The sequence below is a fragment of the Mya arenaria genome, chromosome 6 (genome assembly GCF_026914265.1).
Source record: "Mya arenaria isolate MELC-2E11 chromosome 6, ASM2691426v1".
In the NCBI taxonomy this organism is placed as follows: domain Eukaryota; kingdom Metazoa; phylum Mollusca; class Bivalvia; order Myida; family Myidae; genus Mya; species Mya arenaria.
This window is the reverse complement of record NC_069127.1, coordinates 31392956-31414021: the sequence shown is the minus strand read 5'-3', so window position 1 is coordinate 31414021 and position 21066 is coordinate 31392956. Positions and strand designations below refer to the sequence as shown.

Genomic DNA, 21066 nt, shown 5'->3' with positions numbered 1-21066 from the left:
TTGGCGGGAGCAGATGTCAACACAACACTTTAAATATTTTTATTTTTTTACACTTTTAATCAAGAAGGTAGTGTATCAGTGTATTGCATTTCACTAAAGAATTACTATATTAAATGGCAAGACATTTGTCAAAGCACCATGTTGTAAACGTGAAAATGACCAAAATATTTTCAGTTGACTGACCAATTAAAAAATGTTCATTTATACTGTACTTAGTTGAAATTGGTTCAGTATGCTATTAACGTTAGTCGTTAACGTTTTCTGCTTCGTCTGCTGAACATATGTTAAGAGATTATGGCTTTCAGTTTCGTTACTGAATGTATGGTCACCTGCTGGCCCTCTGCCTATCTTTATTTTCCTCTGCCCAACAATTAAAGTGGCACTTGTTTTCAAAATGAATGCATACTGTATATACACACATGCATAACAATTATCAATTTTGACTAATAGTAAAAATCCTTCAACTACTAACTAAATGATGCATTTATGGAAAATATTATTTACAGATTACAAGATTGTAACTGTGTACATTTTTATTTAATAGCAGAAAGCGTAAAAATATTAAATGTCAAAAAAATGATTGTGAATGTTTAAAGATTTAATGTGGTCTACTATTCTGTCTCATAAGGTAGAAATGTTTTATGCTCATTTCTTTTAAATTAAACTCGGTATCCTTTATAAGAACCATTGTTTTCGACATTTATTCATCCTTTCTGGAATTTTAAAACAATATTATAAATTGTGGTAAATCTTATCTGGGTGTAAGAGTGCATCTTTAAATGGCCATTGGCCAGTTCTGATTCACATTGACAATTTGGACAAGTTTCTATGAAGTTGGTCTTTAGGATTGATTTATACTAATTTATCTACCGGTAGTTATTTTTCTTGGTTGTTTTCAACAAAGTATGTGCGATCAGAATGATACGATATCTTTTCATATGGCCCTTCTCATATGGACACTGATGTGCACTTTGCACATATTTATAATTTGAACATGTATATCTACATATATGCAGCTAGTCAGAGTATATAATAATACATAATAATCTGCATTCAGGGATACTTATTTATCATTCTGACATTTCATGTACCCCTGTTAAGTACATAGTATGTCTGATATAAACATCACAACCTCATTTTGGTCTAAAAAGACAAGTATATATGGTTGTTTCCACAGTTTTTTATATAATATATATTTATATAACATACAGCTGGAACTATGAGTGGGTTGCTGTATTGTCTGCCCCTGACCTCCACCTGGCTACAGGGGGCTGACCCGGGGGATAAGGAGCGCCTAGATGAGTGTCTCACCCTGATCAGGAATGACACACACCCTCTCATTTTCTTAGGAGAACATGCCAGGTTATTCGTTTATACCAATTTAGTTTCGACTGATTGTGAAGACAGCTTAAAGCTGATACAGTATGAATCATTTCTGTTGTTATTTGGGTAGAAACTAGTACTGGTGCAGAAGTTCAAAAAACACAAACGCTAAAAACCTGCAGTAGTAAAATATTCTCTTGGCTTGCTCATATTCAGGATTTCATAAAGCATGCTTGTTGATTTTTTTATGCCAAGCACAAGAGTAAGAATTTGGACTTGTTCATCCAAAACTCTAATTTCAAGGATGGCTGGTGTCACTGAGAATGTGCCCCGACTGGGGCTCAAAACCATTACTTGGGTGACAAATCTAAAGTATTTCTGACTTTGAAGCAACATTGCTATTATTCTAATTTAAATGTGTTGACAACTACTGACATATATTGAAGTTAGTAACTTAGTTTCAAATTAAAGATAATATCAAGTTGTCTTGAATGAATAAATAATTTTATAATTTGTGGTATTTCAACATACTGTTGTAATGGAAGAAGTAATGTTACGAGACTTAATCTAATGGTAAGTTAATAATTCTGAATTCAGTGGGAAGACAGTTCTGCTGTTCCAGGCTGGAGTGGCGTACGCGAGCCAGGACCTGCATGTGACGCTGATAAGCCGCCGCCCCCTCTCCCGTATGCCCCACTCTGTACACGGCATGATACGACCAGAGGCAGCAGGGAACCTCAACACACTCACCTTCCTGTATGTACATTGTATGCCAGGTTTGGCCAATGTTTTGATTCACCTAAATAAAAAGTTTATCAACCAACATCGAGATAATAGCAGATGGTACCAAAACCTTCTATATTTTGATGTCGCATGGTACCTGCAGCTCATTATTCAGGTTTTCTAAAAAATGAAACAATTTGAAACTGTTCAAAACATAAACTGTAAGTTTGATTCACATAGAATTATTTTTATAACACACATGTGTAGTAATTACAATAACTCTTGCAAATTCATTCAAAATATTTAATGAATTATGTCCCTTGATTTACTGAATAAACTATAGTTGTTATCTGATTGCTACCTTACATGTATCTTTGAAAATGTGCAGATGTACATATTACATGCTCAATAGTGTTTGCTTCATAATTATACATGTATGATTTAAATGTACATGTATGCCTTGCCGTGAAGATTTATGTTAAAGCAATGTAAGTGATTTCCTGGGGTACTGTGTGAGCGTTCACATCCAGTCTGTGATTCCTGACTGCCATTTTTCAGATGAAGATGTCCATGTATGGTTCATTATTTATTAATGCACTCTAACAGATTGATCAATTTGACTGCATTTTTATACGCCCATCTTACGATGGCCGTATTATGGGAACACCCATGGCGGGCGGGCGGGCGGGCGGGCGGCTCCACAATGTTGTCCGCTCTCTAACTTGAACATTTCTCATCCAATTTCCACCAAACTTCATGAAAGTGTTTGTTGGTGAAATATCTAGGTCAAGTTCGATAACCAGCCAAATCGCTTTAGGCACTCCAGAGTTATGGCCCCCTGAATTTGTCAAAATTGGCCATTTTAGCTTTGTCCGCTCTCTAACTTGATCATTTCTCATCCAATTTCCACCAAACGTCATGAAAGTGTTTGTTGGTGAAATATCTCGGTCAAGTTCAATAACCAGCCAAATCGCTTTAGGCACTCCAGAGTTATGGCCCCCTGAATTTTCAAAATTGTCCATTTTAGCTTTGTCCGCTCTCTAACTTGAACATTTCTCATCCAATTTCCACCAAACTTTATGAAAGTGTTTGTTGGTGAAATATCTAGGTCAAGTTCGATAACCAGCCTAATCTCTTTAGGCACTCCAGAGTTATGGCCCCCTGAATTTATCAAAATTGGCCATTTTAGCTTTGTCTACTCTCAAACTTGAACAGTTTTTATCCGAATTTCACCAAACTTGCTACTATAAATGTTTGTTGGTATATATTCTTGGCAAAGTTCTATAACAAGTAAATAATGTTGTATAAAATAAAACAAGACTTTAGGTTTGATGCAGTGGTATGAAGAATATTTCCTGAGACCACAGTGTGACTGAATATTTGCTGAAGTATACACCATAGTTTGACAGAACAATTGCTATAGATAACTGAAGAATGTGCCATAGTTCCCTGAAATACAGAAGTACTTGGTAAATACAATTTTGCATGAAACCCTCAGTAAATATCAAGGGCTTGGTCCCCAAAGGTTCTAAGTGCCTATGAAAATTATAGACATTTTAGCACCTTTTGACTCGAAACCCTCAAATTAAAATAATTTTTTTCTACTGTTAATGCCATATTGTGCCAAATCATTTGCTTCTTGAAAAGCTTGCTTCTCAAAGGGCCAATGTGACAGTAAGTTGTCTTAGAATCCAAGAAATTATTGATGGGCGTATTTTGTGAGTGTCACTCTTGTTATTTTTTTGTCTCAGATTCAGCTGATTTTGGCATCAATGCAGCTTTCAATTTACATAAAAAGTCATAAAAGGTAACACAAAAGAAATGATCTCAATTGTTTGGAAAACTGCCGAAAATTAATTAAAAAGCATTAGTAGCGCTTTTAGCCATAAAACATCAATTTTTGAACGTAAATTTTAATAACCAGTGTGATCCGATCTTTTGTCAGCAGTCTAATATCACTGGTTTTCAGACATTTACAATAAAAAGGCTCATTTCAAGATAAAAAAATAAGAAATTGTCTAAACGGTCAATCTGTGAGCGTGCAGCTTTAAGTGCATTACAAGAATGCACTCCTGAATGAAATTGAGCCATGTCAGTGATCTATAAGAGTACTCACAGTCAATGTACCAGTGCAAACGTTCACACCCGGTCAGTGGTTCATTGATTCCTTAGTGTAAATGTTAATATGCATTTACACGATGATGACTTGCATGTGCAGTATATACATGTATGTATTCCCCACAGGTATATGAGCAATGTAAGTGATCTATTGGAGTACTGTGCAAGCGTTCACACCCGGTCGGTGACCCCCGACGTCCTCATTGTGGATGACCTTGACTTCTACCTCAATCAGCTTATTGTAAGTATGGTTTTTATTTCTACTAAATTATACTAACGCCTGGTATAAATTGATGCACTGAAAGGTGACCATGTTAACTGAGCCCCAATCATGTATTAATATACACGTCCTTTCTAACACCAACAACTGTTGTCTGCTGCCAACGGGTATGTTAATGTTCAGAAGTAAACTAATCAAAAGGTTATTTTATTAATTTAACAAAGCATGATCACACCAAAGAGACAGTCAGCTTGTAGCGCCACAATGACGGTTTTGGACAGTCAGTGTCTACTAATTTTTGGGATAGTAATTTGAAGCTATTATTTAATTGGCCGTAATAAGTAAAATCAATGCAAACTGAATCTGTGTAGATGCCTCTTCAATAGTTAAAAGTTAATTCCATGTGAAATGTAAAAGAATATATCAACTGACTTTTAGTGACAGACATTTTTGGTTGGATGTGTGATATTGATTGACAGGCGAAAGTTATTGCACATGATTCAAAATTCACTCGGTGGTTTGGGCGAAGCAAAAGACAGGATCATTCAATGCTTCAAAGGTTTTTCCAAGCCTTAGTAATGTGTCAACATTCATCAGGACTGCTACTTGTTTAACTTTTAATGATTGTGATTGTAGATATTGTTTCCATGGTATTTACAGGGACCACTCATGTTTCTGTAAATGCATTAATATAAAGATACCAAAAGCGGGAAAGCTTTAGCAAATGTTGATATTTGCTCAAATAATCTTTGAAGACAACAATTTTCATAAGCTTTAATATTGGCTTTGTTGCTTCATGATTGGTTGAGTGATAAATATCAGGTGATGTTATCTATGCGTTGTTAAAAGGTCAAAATATCCATCACATGTTTTCTATTTTTTTCTTGACTTCACTGACGTGGGTTCGACCCCACTTAAACCAAAATATATTTTTATACTTTAATTGTATTTCTTTCTGCAATTTCGTTATCATCTAAAGTAAAATAATGATAAATAAGTGTTTTCAGACATTACCTGGAAAAATAATCTTTGGTCCAAAAACATGAGAGAGTCCTGCTCAAAGATCACTGTTGTTGATGTTTGAAATTAAAAAATATCTGTAATTGGCTGATTTGATACTGGCTGTGAATGCTGATATATGAATCTATGACTTGAAGCATGGTGGAATTTTCTACTCTTCGGTCTGTCATATAAAATAAAAAATAAATAAATTTTTTTTATGCATATCATTGTTTGTTTTAGTACTTGATAGTAATTTAGTTCACTGAGAGGGCACAAGAAGCTATATTGCACAAGTGGCTTTAAGAGTGTCATAGCCAGGAATAAAATATTTTCTTTTGGTGTTCAAGAGGTGAGATATATTGTCATCTTCCACTGAAACAATCAATTTTTCTTTGTATTAAAGAATAATATAAGAAAATAAAAAATGTTTGAAGAAATTTAAAAACTAAATAAAATAATGCCAAAAGAGAAGTCAAGTGAAACTTTAGAGCTCAGACAAGTAACTGAAACTGAATTAATGTTTTTAAGTTTAAACAAACCATATATCTCTAAAGCCGCGGACTCCCCGATACTAGCTTCATCTCATCTTACTTATAAGCCCAGCCTTTGTGTATTTCTTGAAACACTGAGTTGATAAATTTGCATACCAAGGCTACGGTAGGTGTACCTAGCAATGAGGTTGATCACCATGAATAATGTGATTGATAATTGTATCATGCCATAGATTCAAATAAGACTGACATTTCTGAATCAATTAAACATTATCTGTTCCATTATTGTCATGCTTTGATTTCCTCGATTACATATGTGAGCTTTTTTATATGAAAATGAATTTTACACAATATCTAGAGCACTGTACAAATGAGAGATCTTCCTGTGAGATATTTTTGGCTTAATAATCTACATCTGTTCCTGAATTACATATAGAAGTTACTATGAGCCTACTACAAGTGCAGGGGGAGGGGGAGGGGTATTCCAGTGTATACCTGGATGTTTATAAATGTTACCTGCTCTGTAAATAAACATATGGTTTATTATGTCTATGTAAACAGGCATGAGAGTAATATTTTTTTATTTATTGCTTGTAAAGATGTATGTTATTGTTACCTAAGTAAAGATGTTATTGAATATGAAATGTATAAATAGTTTTATGACACAAAATATAGCTGATTTACTAAATGGTTGATTATATTATATATCGTTTGATTTCACTAGTGAAGGAAAGTATGGTTTCATTGTATACTTCTTTTCGGAGGAAAAATACATCATAGAGCAAGTCATGAAATTTGGTAAGTTTAATTGGTCACGGAAAAAGTGCAGTTCAAAATGCTAGAGGGGTCATTAGATCAAATGTCAAGGTCATTGTAAGTTTGTTGATAAGTTCTATGGTTAAAGGGACTGTGTCACAGATTGGCACCAAAAAAAGTTTTTTTCTGTTACGAATCTCAGGACAATTATCTAATAGAATGTGTTACGCTTTGATATCATAATTGTAAAAAAAGTACCAAAATGTAAAAAAAAAATTGTGTCGGAGACCGGGTTCGAACCTGCGTCGCCAAAATTGAAGTCCTGAGCGTCTTACTAACTGATCTACAAAGGCTTATTCTAATTGGGTGACATAATTAAGCTATACACCTACCTCGGTAATATCACGTGATAACACTGACTAGCCAATCATGCATAAGGAATGAATTCTACCTGGTAGACATACCCAGTAATCTTTTTTAATGGAACAATACGAAATAACTGCTAAACTTAAATACATTGTAAACTATGTGGAACTTCAGTTAGTAAATTTCAATGCATTGTTCACATCAATGCCAAGTTTATGTCAGTTTTCAACATTTTTTTTATTTTGCTATTTTATCATACTAATGTAAAACTACTATAGAGTTGCACATGATACTTTGATTTACAATAAAGGGCTGTGTACAGTATAGATTTGTCTGGACATGAGTAAATGCATTCAAAGGTCAAGATCAGAGTCTTGATATTGCTAAATCAAACCTGACTTCAACAAGTATTACAACAGAAAGGTTTGATATGGTATCTTAAGAACACTACATTATCTTGAGAAAGATAACTGTGCTAAATCAGTCCATTTTTAAATTGCTAAGGACAATGGTCAAGGTTTAAAGTCAGTGATTTTCTTTTTTAAATGCCTGTTCCTTTTTTATTTGGAAAATAAGCATGATAAGTCCCAGATTTTGGGAAGAGTAAATAATGCAAAATAAAAGATAAATTCCAAAAATACATTTTTACCCATTAAAAGACCATTTTAATACCACTATAATAAGTCTGAATTAAATTGTTAAATCAATCAAGCAGTTACAAATTGTGGCTTTTTACTTGTTAATGTGTGTGCTTTTCCAGGGGTAAATATTTTTTTTAGAAAATATCATGATTTGTTTGGAAAAACCCACAAAGGATTTTTAATTTTGGACGCCTTTATAAGCAGCGATGAACTTCATGAAAAAAAATACTGAAATTTTAGGCATGGCACAATAATGTGTAACTAACGAAAAGTTCAAAATGTAGGCATGGCTATATTAGTTAAAGTGTGTAACTTACAGAAAGTTCAAATGTAGGCTTGTCAAAATCAATTAAAATGTGTATGTTACAGAAAGTTCAAAATCGAAGGGTGAATGTGAAAAGGTTCTAAGTGACATTAAATAAAGAAGCAGATAGAACCTTTTCGCTTTCACCCCTCGAAATGTAGGCATGGCAAAATCAATTAACATGTGCAACTTACAGAAAGTTCAAAATATAGGCATGGCAAAATCAATTACAGTTGAACACTGCTAATCCGAAATCCTAGGGACCCAACAAATTACTTCGGAATAGCGGTGTTTCGGATTAACAATTTTCCGCAAATGACAGCTTTCGCTCGTTAAAGATGATGTGAAATACTAAGTCGTGAAGATTTCAATGTCGGTTACATGTTACCAATACGATACACTCGGTTTGAGTTAACTTTCGTATACAAAAATATTGGTTGATTTAATAATTGACATATAATTCGTTATTATACTTCTTTATTAAAACAACATAAAACATTTAAAACAAAGTGACAGCACATGTATGCATTCGGATTGTTCGGTAGCGGGTCGAGTGAGCAATGTGGCGATCGTATCAGATGCGATAGACATTTTCAAATGATATTCAGATTGTGTTAACCAGCAATTATATACACACTACATTGTACATCATGTAAATGAATCGCTCATTTTCTGACATCGATGTTTGTAACATACGCGTGCTCAATGTCATTCTTTAACGAGCGCTCATTGTGCTCCATTGTAACCTCAAGGTGATGCCCGAGTGAATTTGCTTTGAAAAAACTTTGACACCATCGGGTTTGAAATAAGAATTGATAAATAGGTGTGAAAAACCAAATCGGGACCTTAATATTTACTTCGAATAGGGATTATTTCGGAATAGCGATTTCGGAATAAAGACCAAAAATTTAGCTAAACAAAGAAGGAGTAAAATCGGGGCTGAAATATAATTTGGAAATAGCGATCATTTTGGGTAAAGGGTTTTCAGAATAGTGGTGTTCAACTGTATGTGTAACTTACAGAATGTCTAATATGTAGGAATAGTTTAATCAGAACTTCAGGGGTAATGATGAACATTTAATAGAAAACTAGAAATGCTTAAATAATGTCAGTTACTAATCTGTATATCTTTCTGGTGTTTTTTCTTCAGGAGCCGAGCCCAGAAGCTGGTTGTGCAAAATTGTGTGCTCTACTTGTGGACACTCTCCACTTCATCCGGCAGAAGAGGTTTGGGCTTTGTATGATGTTCAGTATCACTGTGATAGGGAGTTTTAAAATGGTTTTGAAATCTTACTTGATTTTGGATTAAAACAAATTTGTTAGCAAAATTATAATCAACATCACTGAGGGCAATGTAATTTATTTTCTATTTTATACTTTAGTGAGGAAAATGGCAATGTTTTTTCCACCATTTTTTGAATTGGGTCGCAGCCATTCAGATTTGGGAAAATGCGTAAATTTGACTTTAGTTGGGAAATCCAATTTTGCCTTGAACTGAAAAAAATGGTTATAAAAATGGTACATCAACTCTCAAATACAAAACCTTTTATGGGGATTATGTTATTGCTTCTTTCTTTTTTAAACAAACAATAAAACTTTTGGTCTTAGCATTGAGATTCACTGAACTTCGGCCCCATGAAGTTTGTCTGAAAAAACACAACAACACTGAATGGTAACAAAATTTACATTACAAGGGAACATGTACATCTTGTTGCTTATATCTAGGCAATTTTCTTTGGACATACTAGCATGTACAGTTATATCAATCTTGAATTTCCATATACATAATACACTGGTGTTAAATTCCAGCCCCCATGGTGCCCTACTGCTGGGCTGCACCCCTCAACACAAACTCTGGAGCCACATCTTCTCTCACTTCAAATTCACAGCTGCTGAGCTTGCTGGTAGGTGTATTATACATGTACCATATTTATCCGCCTATAAGATGATCCAGCTACCACATATGCCACATTTGCATCTAGGCTGGTTAGAAAATACCATACAATCGGCATTCAAAATTGATGATTTTCGTCACAAATATTAATGATTTTGACTGATTTTATTTTTTTGTAGCCTTGCTTATTAGAGGGCCCCCGACTTTCAGGTTAAGATTGGGACCCAATTTCCTTACAAGCGGGAAATATGGTTATTACACAAGACTTAATTGATATTGTCCATACGTAGGGAAACATTTGTGATTGCTACATAATAAATCAATTTTATGATTGCATTTTGTGTGTCGCTTGTAAAGCATTGCAGACTTATGGATTACTCTGTCTGGAGGCGTATTGAGTGTTGCCTCCAAAAGAACTTTGCACACTATAAATACTGTTTCTACATGCCTAGTGTTGCCTCCAAAAGGACTGTCCACACTATAAATACTTTTTCTACATGGTCAAAAATGTAGATCACTGAGTCAAATGCAAGAGAGCAAAAATTTCCATTATTTACACCATGCAAGGTCAGAATGTTTGTCTGTCTTACTGAAAACCATCATCTTGACTTCAATCAATCTAGGCCTTCATTTCAGTGTAAAGGAGATATGCAATTACATGATTACGTGGGCTTGTTTTAATCTGTAACAATATTTCTAGCACACCGGATAGGCATTTCCGGTGACGTTAGCCGTGCTGGAAAATCCCATCTGGCATCCCCCCATGCCAGATGAGTCACGCGCTGTGACGTAATACTTTTTATTTCTTTTGTTATATACTTTAAGTAACCATAATTATGAGATTTCAATAGATGAGTTTCATAAACATTAACTTTGCAAAAATATATCTTCACAACAAAACGAAATAACCCTTCAAAGACTTGATATCGAAGTAACTTATTGACGTTGACAGTGAATAAAAATTACTGCGCGTCATGACGTCAGTAAACATTATCGCACACGCTTTTTGGTGAAATGTACAGAAATGAGCTTTTTTATGCAGTTTCTTCACAAAAAAAATAATTAAGGTATGCTAGAAAAAATATCTATCATGTGTATCCGTTCCGGATAGAAAAATCCGACCCTCGGGCACGCTGCGTAGCCGGTAACTCGGCAAGCCTCGTTAACAGGCAACGCAGGTGCCCTCGGGTCGGATTTTTCTATCCGGAACGGGAACACATGACAGATATTATTAATATCATGTATATAAAATACCTGTAGAATTTTGTAGGGTTCTGTTGTAAGGACACCCAAGTCCTTCTTAAACGGTTTTAAGGGAATTTCTCTTGCAGTTATGATATGTTTTAAAAGTATGGTGAAGAGGTTAGAATGGTTTGGTCATTTAACTCTTGTCTTTTAACAGCACATATATCAGTCTAAAAGATCATATTGTTTTTTATGTGCATGCCGATTAACAAGCTCTTTTCTACATCTTTGGCCTGAACATTGGCAGCAGATTCCACATATTAACAACACGGGAAGAAAACTGATGAAGGGTGAATGTGGTTCTACACGATAGTTTCTCAAGATTGAAGGAATGACCTCTAGTTAATGTCTCTGATAAATTGAAAAAATGTCCATGACTGCACTGGTCAAATTTTCTTATTAATTTGAATAGTATGACATACAATATTGTAATCTGATGCTAGATATAAATGTTGAAAAAAAATATGTTTAATTAAACTAAATGAGTACAGAGTGGGCATTAGTGCAGGAAAAGCTTAGTTGTTCCTTACATAACAGAAACAGATTGAAGACGTCAGGCAGTCACTTGACGTATTTAACTATGGAGATGTCGGGCACCTGGCACCCACTTGACGTATTACACTAACCATTCTAACCGTCCTGGACAGGTGTACGGTGTGAGCGTTAGCACAAGGAGAGTCCAGTTGTCCCTTATATACCAGATACAGACAGTCATATTATATATTAACCATTCTAACCCTACCTACCCTATTTCAGTGTTGGACCGTCCCGGACAGATGTACAGTGTGAGCATTTTCACAGGGAGAGTCTAATTTCCCTTATATACTAGATACAGACTAAAAATGTCAAGCAGCCACATCTCTTATATCAATCATTTTAACCCTACATTCCCTATTTCAGTGTTAGACCGTCCCGGACAGATGAAGAGTGTGAGCATTAGTACAGGGAGAGTCCAATTGTCCCTCACGTAGCAGATACAGACATTCACATCACTGGTATAAACCATTCTAACCCTACATACCCTATTTCAGTGTTGGACCGTCCCGGACAAATGTACAGTGTGAGCATTAGCACAGGGAGAGTCCAATTGACCCTCATATACCAGATACTGTCACATTACTGGTATAAACCATTCCAACCCTACATACCCTATTTCAGTGTTGGACCGTCCCGGACAGTTGTACAGTGTGAGCATTAGTACAAGGAGAGTCCAATTGACCCTCATATACCAGATACTGTCACATCACTGGTATAAACCATTCTAACCCTACATACCCTATTTTAGTGTTGGACCGTCCCGGACAGTTGTACAGTGTGAGCATTAGTACAAGGAGAGTCCAATTGACCCTCATATACCAGATACCGTCACATCACTGGTATAAACCATTCTAACCCTACATACCCTATTTCAGTGTTGGACCGTCCCGGACAGTTGTACAGTGTGAGCATTAGTACAGGGAGAGTCCAATTGTCCCTCAAGTAGCAGATACAGACATTCACATCACTGGTATAAACCATTCTAACCCTACATACCCTATTTCAGTGTTGGACCGTCCCGGACAGTTGTACAGTGTGAGCATTAGTACAGGGAGAGTCCAATTGTCACTAACATACCAGGTGAAAACTGAAGGAGTTGTCATGAAGGAGGTCAATGCCAGTAAGGCTGTCACCTGACCGCAGCAGGACCTAATGTACTGGTGTGATGCAAGTCACTGTGATGGCATGCTTAGTAATACAGGTGTGCATCAAAAGTGAATCTGTATGTGCATTATCACAATGCCTTCATGTTCTCACTGAAAAATTTGGAATTGGAAAAGGACTTGCCAAGCACAACTGGAAATTTGGAATTAAAAAATGACATGCCAAGCTCAATTGGAAATTCAGAATTCAAAAAGGACTTGCCGGGCTCAGCTCAACTGGAGATAGGGACCTGAAAAAGGACTTTTCGAGTTCAACTTGAAATAGGGACTTGAAAAAGGACTTGCCGAGCTCAACTGGAAATGGGGTCTTGAAAAAGGACTTGCCGAGCTCAACTTTTGAATTGTTGTCTATACCTTTTCTCTGGGCTTCTTTTTTTACAAGATGTGTGTTTTAAGCATAGACGTATTTCCCTAAACAATCTTGCAATTCAATTAAATGCTGCCATGTCTTTTTAGCTAGAGAGTATACCAATATAAAAATCGGGCTATTGTGATAGCCTTTGAGCCATCAGTAGTCGGTGTGCAGAAACATAAACCTTTGCTATTACTCATAAAACTCACAAGATATTTAAATGAAACTTGGTACATATGTTGCCAGAGAATCCAGCTGTAATCACAGGGGTTTTATCTCAATTATTTTACCCTATATATAGTGTATAGACAAGGGGTACCACACCAATTGGGCAATCCTGACATGGGTTTGCAAACATCATTGCACACATGATTTTACTAAGGTAATTTTATATCTGGGATTTTTTCAAATGTGTGTCAGAATGCAGTTATATTTATGTCTTTATTAATAACTCAATATTGTGGTAATTTCGGTCATTCAAGTTTTTAATATTTGTCACTTAAGAAAAAAAATGTTTTAACTATACTCATGGCCAAAAGTCGTGTGTCCTCTTTCCATTGATACCAAATTTATGAGTGTGCGATATAAAACAAAACAGATATTGTAGTTTTTGTTGACCGGACAAGACTTTTAGATATTGTAGTTTTTGTAGACCGGACAAGACTTTTGGATATTGTAGTTTTTGTAGACCGGACAAGACTTTTGGATATTGTAGTTTTTGTAGACCGGACAAGACTTTCGGATATTGTAGTTTTTGTAGACTGGACAAGACTTTTGGATATTGTAGTTTTTGTAGACCGGACAAGACTTTTGGATATTGTAGTTTTTGTAGACCGGACAAGACTTTTGGCCATTAGTATAGTATCATTCTTTTGAGAATTGGACAAATGGTGTTGTAGTGGCCTTGCTTATAAATTATATATGGGTTAAAAATATTCGAGAGAAACCCCTGTGGCTGTAATGATTGTTGAGAAATGCCTTTTGTGTTTAAAACAACATCAGACGAATGTTCTTGTTAATTAATTGTTACTGTATAGAAAACAAAAACATAGCAAAACTTGTTTTGTATATTTATTGACAAGAATGATATACATGTTCTTGAAAACAAAAAACTAACAAACATTTTTGTATAACCCTGTTTACTTGAAGGAATAAACTTTAAAACAGTACTCCCCCTTGGTCAAATCTTAATGGATGATTAAAACGTAGGCAATTTTCATATAAATTTGCGTAATCTTTAAAAATATGGATACTAAGAACCTTTAAAAAAAAAAAGAAAACCAACAGCATTAGAAATGGGACCAAATTGCTGCCTCAAATGGGTGCGAAAAAACACGACTATCAGTAACTAAATCTCATGCGTATAAGGTTCTGTCCTCAAATATGTTCAAATTTAATCATAAGCTTAGATTTCCAAAGAAATGCGGATACTAAAAACCATTTTTCTTTAAAAACGAATACCAATGAATTTCTATCGTAAGGTGTTTGGTATTTGGGAAAAAATAATGTTTTAGCATTAGAAATGGAACCGAATTTCAGTCTCAAATGGGTCAGAAAAAAACACTACTATCAGTAGGTACATTCCATGGGTATAACCGTCCTCCAATATGTTTAATGATCAGTATATATTTCAAAATGTACAAAATTTAACGCTAAAATACATATACTGGTAATCAGACATCACTTAATAAATAATATTATGTTCACTGCACCAAGACATTTATTGCACGATCACTAAACAGCATAATTATTATCCAAATTTGGTTTTAACACAACATAGAAAAACAAACACGTCATGATGGTACATCAAATTTCTCAACCAAGTAATGTGGTTGTGCAATTATTGTTTCATTGGTTGAAAGCTTCTTCTGTCAGGAGTGACTACCTGCTTATGAATTGTTCAACCTTAATTTTATAAATCAAACATAGTTTATCATGATAAAATGAAGAAAATTCAACAATTTATACATTTAATAAGAAAAATTGTGGGCTAAGCTTGATCCTGTTGTAAGGGACTTAACATTATTTAGGTTATTGGGGCCATGTCTTATTCTGACAGATTCCAGGGAGGACATCCCTAACAAAGAAAAAAGAACTCTTCCCGGGGCCTCCGCCCACATCTCTGAGGTCGTTTGCATTGCCGCACTGGTCCCTTGCGTGATGATCTCCGTGCTCGGGTTCGGGAATATTAAAATGTTCCAGTTCATACATGTTAGTAAGGCCTAAAAAAATAATATACCTAGCCCCCATTCCTCGAAAACTCTTAAGCGTAACTCACTTGAGTATCTTATTTCATTTAGCAATATTACTTACATAAATATGATTTTATGAAACAGCTAGTAGTTTATCATATAATATGTCTTAAATATTATTTCCTTAAAAAGCCTCAAAACTCTTAATAAAGAGAAAATCGCACAAGTTACACCAAATCGAAATAGCGTGCTGAGCTTTATCCTGTTATAAGAGATTTAAGATGTTTTAAGAAATTGGGGCCTGTATTTAGGGCAACCCAGCCCTACCTGGCGAAACACCTTGACCCTTGAGATATTTTTTGATAAACAAAAATGTCAGACTCTCCCATTATTATTCATTGTTGACAGTGAAATCCATTAGTATTAATTAGTAAACAGTGGTCAAAATTTACACAAGCCCGCAAGCCCTGCACTGGTAAAATGTCTTTCGGGCTTGCTCAAATTCTGAATTTTACTGTGAAATCATTAATGTTCGTGGGCATGAAATTTCGTGGTTTGCCGAAAAAAAACAATTTCGTGGGTACTTAAATTCGTGGATTTTCATTTTTGAAAAAAAAATCGAAGATGCAATCGTCCTAGATCGTCTGCATAATTTCCACGCGCTGGCCCGTGATTTCCGTCTTCTACGTCACTCGGTTTATGACACTCGCTAATGTGGTACGACATGCCAATTAGTGCATATACCCATGTCACTTATCGATTTAATTGGGAATAAAGGTAATAAAAGAAGATGTACCCTGATCATGAATACAGATAGCGGAAGCCATTTAATGCCAATTAAGAATTTTGCAAACTGTGAAAACACCGAAAAGGTGCGTATATTGTCACGTTCGGTGCTTAGTAACCTTCAATGTACTAGTAATCGATTAATTATTTCATTAAATAAAAAAAATCGAGTACAGACACTCATCACGCACATCTTGTAAACTTGGAGATTTTCATTAACAGCACACGTTTAAACACGTGCTTATAACTGTCATTTGCTGCATAAAACACATTTAATTGATTTGGTTCATTATTTGTTAAAGGCAGTTATAATATATTAACAGAATAATGATTGTAAGCTATACAGTGAGACAGGTTTTAACACTGTATACTGCGACCTCTGTAAATAATATACTAGAGTATGTACGTAACAAGGCAATTGAAAAAGTGAATAAATGGGTTTATATTTCGTGGGATCTTGAATTCGTGGATCACCTAACCCACGAAAACCACGAACATTAATGCCCCACGAACATTAATGATTTCACAGTATATAATAGGGCTTGTTCAAAAATTTGATGCCAAGCAATAGTATAAGAATTCGGGCTTGTTCATCCAAAAGTCTAATTTCGATGACTGAGTAAATACACAATATATATCGTTATAAATGTCATCAGGTAAGCATTCAACTTTCAAGACTAAATTATGCTTAGCTGTTGACTGAATTAAAAAAAATAAAAAATGTCCCTACCCTACCTAGCATTCTCGAAACCATTGCCCTAAACTCATTATTTGTTTGGCCTGGGTAGGAAGCTAAGCCCATATAGGAGTACCTTAACATCATATAACAATACATGTAATATTTCATAACAAAACCGTAAACCAGTATAAAAGAATGCTATCGAAACAGTAATAAAGGCATGTATTGGAATAAATGTATCACACACTACAGTATACACACTTTTTATACCTATACAACTGCCATTGTCTACTTTTTAACCATAACAAGCAAAAATAGATCTTTTTGCATAAACAATGTAAGCAATAAATATGACATCATAGTTGCTTGTAAAAACAAACAAAAAAGATTGGCGATGCTTATGTGTTGATAACATTAAGGTTATTAATGTTTTTTTCTTTGTGTAAAACATTGGATGTGATGCTAAAAGCCTACGACAATGTCCATTTTTTGCTTGGTGTGGTTAAATGGACGTGATATAATTTTTGGCCTGGATAAGCAATGTGAGTCTAGTCTTTTCTGTCCTTGTTAAGCCTCCAAATTTTGAAGTTAAGGAAGTTTGCGAATGACACCCAGCCGAGATAGGGCAGCAGTATGTGGGCAGCGTCGGCGTTCACCTGGTGGAAGGCAACAATGGTGGCCAATATCGACCCCCACAATAGCATGTTTTCACAAAGCGCCTGCAAATGGAAAAATTGTGTGTAAGCTTGAGTGGAAGAGAAAATAGGAGGTCTTGAAAATGCACAACAATCACAATTTTAAGAGTTAAACAAGGAATTGATGTAATTTTTAAGCAATGATCCAAAACATAATAGTAATAATAATAATTTGAATGCACAAATCTGAAACAGCAAAAAATAAAATCCAAAATAAATCTGCAACTATTGTGAATAATATTTGAGCATAATAAACTACATTTGTGCATGAACTTTTTCTGTGTTAAAAATCTAATTTCTAGCACTCCGAGAAGTCATTAATTTAAAATGAGGCTTTTTTACAATTCAACGTCACTACACAGTTCAAAGGGCTCTGGAAAATGCTTCAGTAGAACATACCAGTCCGAGTTTTTTCTGCCCAAAGAAGAGGGGAGACCATGCCCAGTTGAGAGCCAGCTGTGTGCCGTAGAGGGCGAGGGGCAGGGCGGCATCGCCACTGAAACCGCCCCCATCCCTGTAGATCATGTAGGAAGCGTACCCCATTGAGCAGTACAGCCCTGTCCACACTGGAGCAAACAGCCAACTAGGGGGCTGGAATGATGGCTTCTTCAAGGCCTGCAACAAAGTTAATGATTTGTTAACCTGAAAAAATGACTTCTTTAGGGCCTGCAACAAAGTTTATGATGGGTTAACCTGAAACAAGGGCCTTTTTTAAGGGCCTGTTTCAAAGTTTATGTATTGCCATGATTTACACACATGTATGATAAGTGTGTTTAACCTGAATAAACATACATGTCCAATTTAAACCATGACTTTAAGAAATATACTTTCCGAAGCTCACACTTAATTCAAGAGTGTACTGAGGCTTAATGAGAGTATGTGTTTGAGTAATTAGAGTATGTGTTTGAGTATATTAAGTGTTTAAAGAAGTTGTTTGAGGATGCCAAAAATGTGCCATTAGATCAACAATTTTAAAAGTATCCTAACAAGTAAAACTTACTTATTTACAAATATTACAGGCTCTCTCAGGGATCAGCAAATAGGTACGGTAACTTTAAGGGGGGAATTAACTTGGCAAGTTTTGCATATTATAAACTGTCTGTTAAAGGGGCTTTTCACACATTGACAAATAGCAACTCTAGGAGAAAACATTTACCAGGCAAGAATTGTATAACTGTCTGTTTATGGGGCTTTATCGTAACTTTCAGGGAATATATTTACATGGCATCTTTGCAAATCTATACTATTACTAAATTAAAAATTTAGTTCCGAAACTTTGTACCATGCAGCAAAATCTCCATGTTAAAATGTTATCTTGCAAGTTGTCAGATTTTAATTACCTATTGTAACACTGTTTGAATAAATATAGAAGGCTGTGCATCTATAATCACATGTCGATACTGCAGTGCTTGTTCTAAATTTAGATCAATCATCCTGATTGATCAGTGCTTACTATCTTTGCTTGAATATTTCTGTTTATGAGGAAGGATGAACAGTTAATTTGGTGAAAGAAAACAGTTTAACATATTAATTTGTAATTTTTCAAGTGTTAATTAATGGATAATGAAATTTGGCGCCTATCTATGAGAACGTGTTTTTATTTCCAATAATTATTATAATGAAAGCAGCGTTAGTAAGGCACAGAACAATATGTCCTGGTACCATCACTACACAGCATGCCATTTACCATATACCAGGACACCTCCCCTGGCTTCGAAGGCCTCACTTCTTTCCGCGTGACGAACCCACCAAGAAAACCTCCGATGTTGGGTATCAACACAGCTGCAACAGGTTTCAAATAGTTTGCCATCTGAAATATATAGAAATTAAAAGATAGAGATCTAAAGACAAACCACACTGTTTTTTTCATCTTTATTTCCTGAAAAAAACAGTGTATACATAGTTTCAACTGTTAGATGAACAATTTCATGATTATAGGGTTATGTCCTTAATTTAAGAAGAACAGGGTGCTGCAGAAAAGGGACAGGGTGCTGAGGGACAAAACGGACACACTGTATTGGGCAGTGAATAAAAAAGCATTATAAATTTCATAAAAAATGTTAGAAATTGTGCTTATTTGAAGTAATATTAGGTTTAAACAACTACATGTAAAGTTTGTTTGAATTCATAATCATATTTCAAGTCTTAATCAAAACAAAAGAAATATTTGATTATTTTAAGCATTTAATTCTTTAAAGGCAGGAGAGTGCACATTCTGGCCTCCATGAGGGCAGAAGGGTGCTCCGAAAAAGGACAGGGTGCAGAACCCTCCCATAACCTGCTTGCTAAAACGAGTTGAGTTATAATAACTATACTTCATGACGACCTTATATAATTTTTGCTGAACTTATTTTAAATGAAGCCTGATTAACTGTATTTTTCGATTGATAATTTAAAGAAATCTGGAGGAAACAACTCATATGCAGGGTTTCTAATAGCTGATAATTGCTAATCCTGAAAAATAGTAGGGGTCTGTTTCGGATGAGGGATTCACGCTCGAAGCAGGGTAAAGGGGCTTTCAAAGTCATTAATGTACAATTGTCCGAAGTTATGGCCTCTAGAACATGGTGGGTTGGAATAATATAGGAAAATGCAGTGAAAAGTCAGCTCCCTTTGTAAATATTACTGAATAAAAGAATGAATAATGGAAGATCTATAATTCTTGTGATTGTGTACTAGTTACAGTTCCCCCATTATTTATAAGCCTGTGACTTTTGCCCTTTTAGTTACTAATTTGGGGGCGTGGCCGAAGGGGTGTGGCATGACTAATCATCCTGCCCCTGAGGCATGGGACATATGTAACCTTAAGAAATTTGAGATGTTATTTTGTCAACAAAATGTTAAAGCAACATTTCCTGTCTATATTAGTCAAAACAAAGTTAGAAAGCGCAATAGACCAAAACAAAAAACGTTCAAAAAATAAGGAAATTCACTTTTGCTAAGTAAACAAACACATTTCATCAGAATTCGGATAAGCATCGTCCGGTAAACAGTGCATAAAGGATTTCATTGCAGGTGCTCTTTATATGAGCCGAATCTTAAAACAAACCATGTATTTTCGAGAGTCAATCACCATTTACCTTATTCTTTAACCGTATTGTCGACTTAAATGTGGTAATCACTATCAAATGACCTTTAACCAAACCGGTCAATCACCTTTATCTAGTTAGTAACAGACAACAGTTTTTACATTCGGAACTCCTCGGCCATTTTATCGAAAACAATTTTGTTTTCGATAAAATGGCCGAGGAATTCCGAATGCAGTTTTTATACCGGGGCGAGACAAATCGGCCCCTTACTAAATCGGCTGGCTACCAATTCGGGATCCGAGATACTTCGGCCCTGCCATTTCGGCCCCTAAAAAATAAAGATTCGCGATTTGTCGGCCCCTTAGTGAGTTACATCTGCGAAATTTCGGTCGGGTTTTCTCCGGTTCACCCACAATACAAGCCCACACCCGTGCACAAACACCGTGCCAACGAGAGTGTATATACGTCTTCTTTCAAAGCTAAAGGAATGTTTGAAATTGAATATGGGGAGTGTAGATCCAGCTATATTTGTATATTACAATTACGACCT

General features: G+C 35.4%; 2 protein-coding genes across 3 annotated transcripts; one reads left to right on the top strand and one right to left on the bottom strand.

Annotated features, from left to right (window-relative positions):
* The first annotated feature begins 2 nt into the window (after nucleotides 1-2).
* Nucleotides 3-14415, top strand: LOC128238692 (ATPase SWSAP1-like). 2 transcript variants are annotated; one of them, XM_052954847.1, is made up of 7 exons: nucleotides 3-67; nucleotides 1212-1362; nucleotides 1921-2079; nucleotides 4291-4405; nucleotides 9095-9171; nucleotides 9754-9848; nucleotides 12627-14415. In XM_052954847.1, the coding sequence occupies exons 2-7, from the start codon at nucleotides 1220-1222 to the stop codon at nucleotides 12755-12757; spliced, it is 720 nt and encodes a 239-aa protein (XP_052810807.1). In that variant the 5' UTR covers nucleotides 3-67; nucleotides 1212-1219; the 3' UTR covers nucleotides 12758-14415. The 2 variants fall into 2 exon arrangements, with proteins under 2 accessions (XP_052810807.1, XP_052810808.1); XM_052954848.1 differs by lacking the exon at nucleotides 12627-14415 and adding an exon at nucleotides 12496-12602.
* Nucleotides 14192-20693, bottom strand: LOC128238693 (translocator protein-like). The gene is made up of 4 exons (XM_052954849.1): nucleotides 20568-20693; nucleotides 19175-19297; nucleotides 17887-18102; nucleotides 14192-17511 (listed from the first exon to the last, which is right to left on the bottom strand). Exons 2-4 carry the CDS (start codon nucleotides 19295-19297, stop codon nucleotides 17341-17343), a joined length of 510 nt encoding a protein of 169 aa, XP_052810809.1. The 5' UTR covers nucleotides 20568-20693; the 3' UTR covers nucleotides 14192-17340.
* Between the last annotated feature and the right edge of the window lie 373 nt (nucleotides 20694-21066).

Excerpts from the sequence above, each read along its gene's own strand:
- LOC128238692 (XM_052954847.1), top strand. The coding sequence starts at position 1,220 with ATGAGTGGGTTGCTGTATTGTCTGCCCCTGACCTCCACCTGGCTACAG. Across the intron at positions 2,080-4,290 it reads CTCAACACACTCACCTTCCT|GTATATGAGCAATGTAAGTG; the intron begins GTATGTACATTG and ends TATTCCCCACAG. Across the intron at positions 9,849-12,626 it reads CACAGCTGCTGAGCTTGCTG|TGTTGGACCGTCCCGGACAG; the intron begins GTAGGTGTATTA and ends ACCCTATTTCAG.
- LOC128238693 (XM_052954849.1), bottom strand. The coding sequence starts at position 19,297 with ATGGCAAACTATTTGAAACCTGTTGCAGCTGTGTTGATACCCAACATC. Across the intron at positions 18,103-19,174 it reads GGGAGGTGTCCTGGTATATG|GCCTTGAAGAAGCCATCATT; the intron begins GTAAATGGCATG and ends ACTTTGTTGCAG. Across the intron at positions 17,512-17,886 it reads GGCAGAAAAAACTCGGACTG|GCGCTTTGTGAAAACATGCT; the intron begins GTATGTTCTACT and ends TTCCATTTGCAG.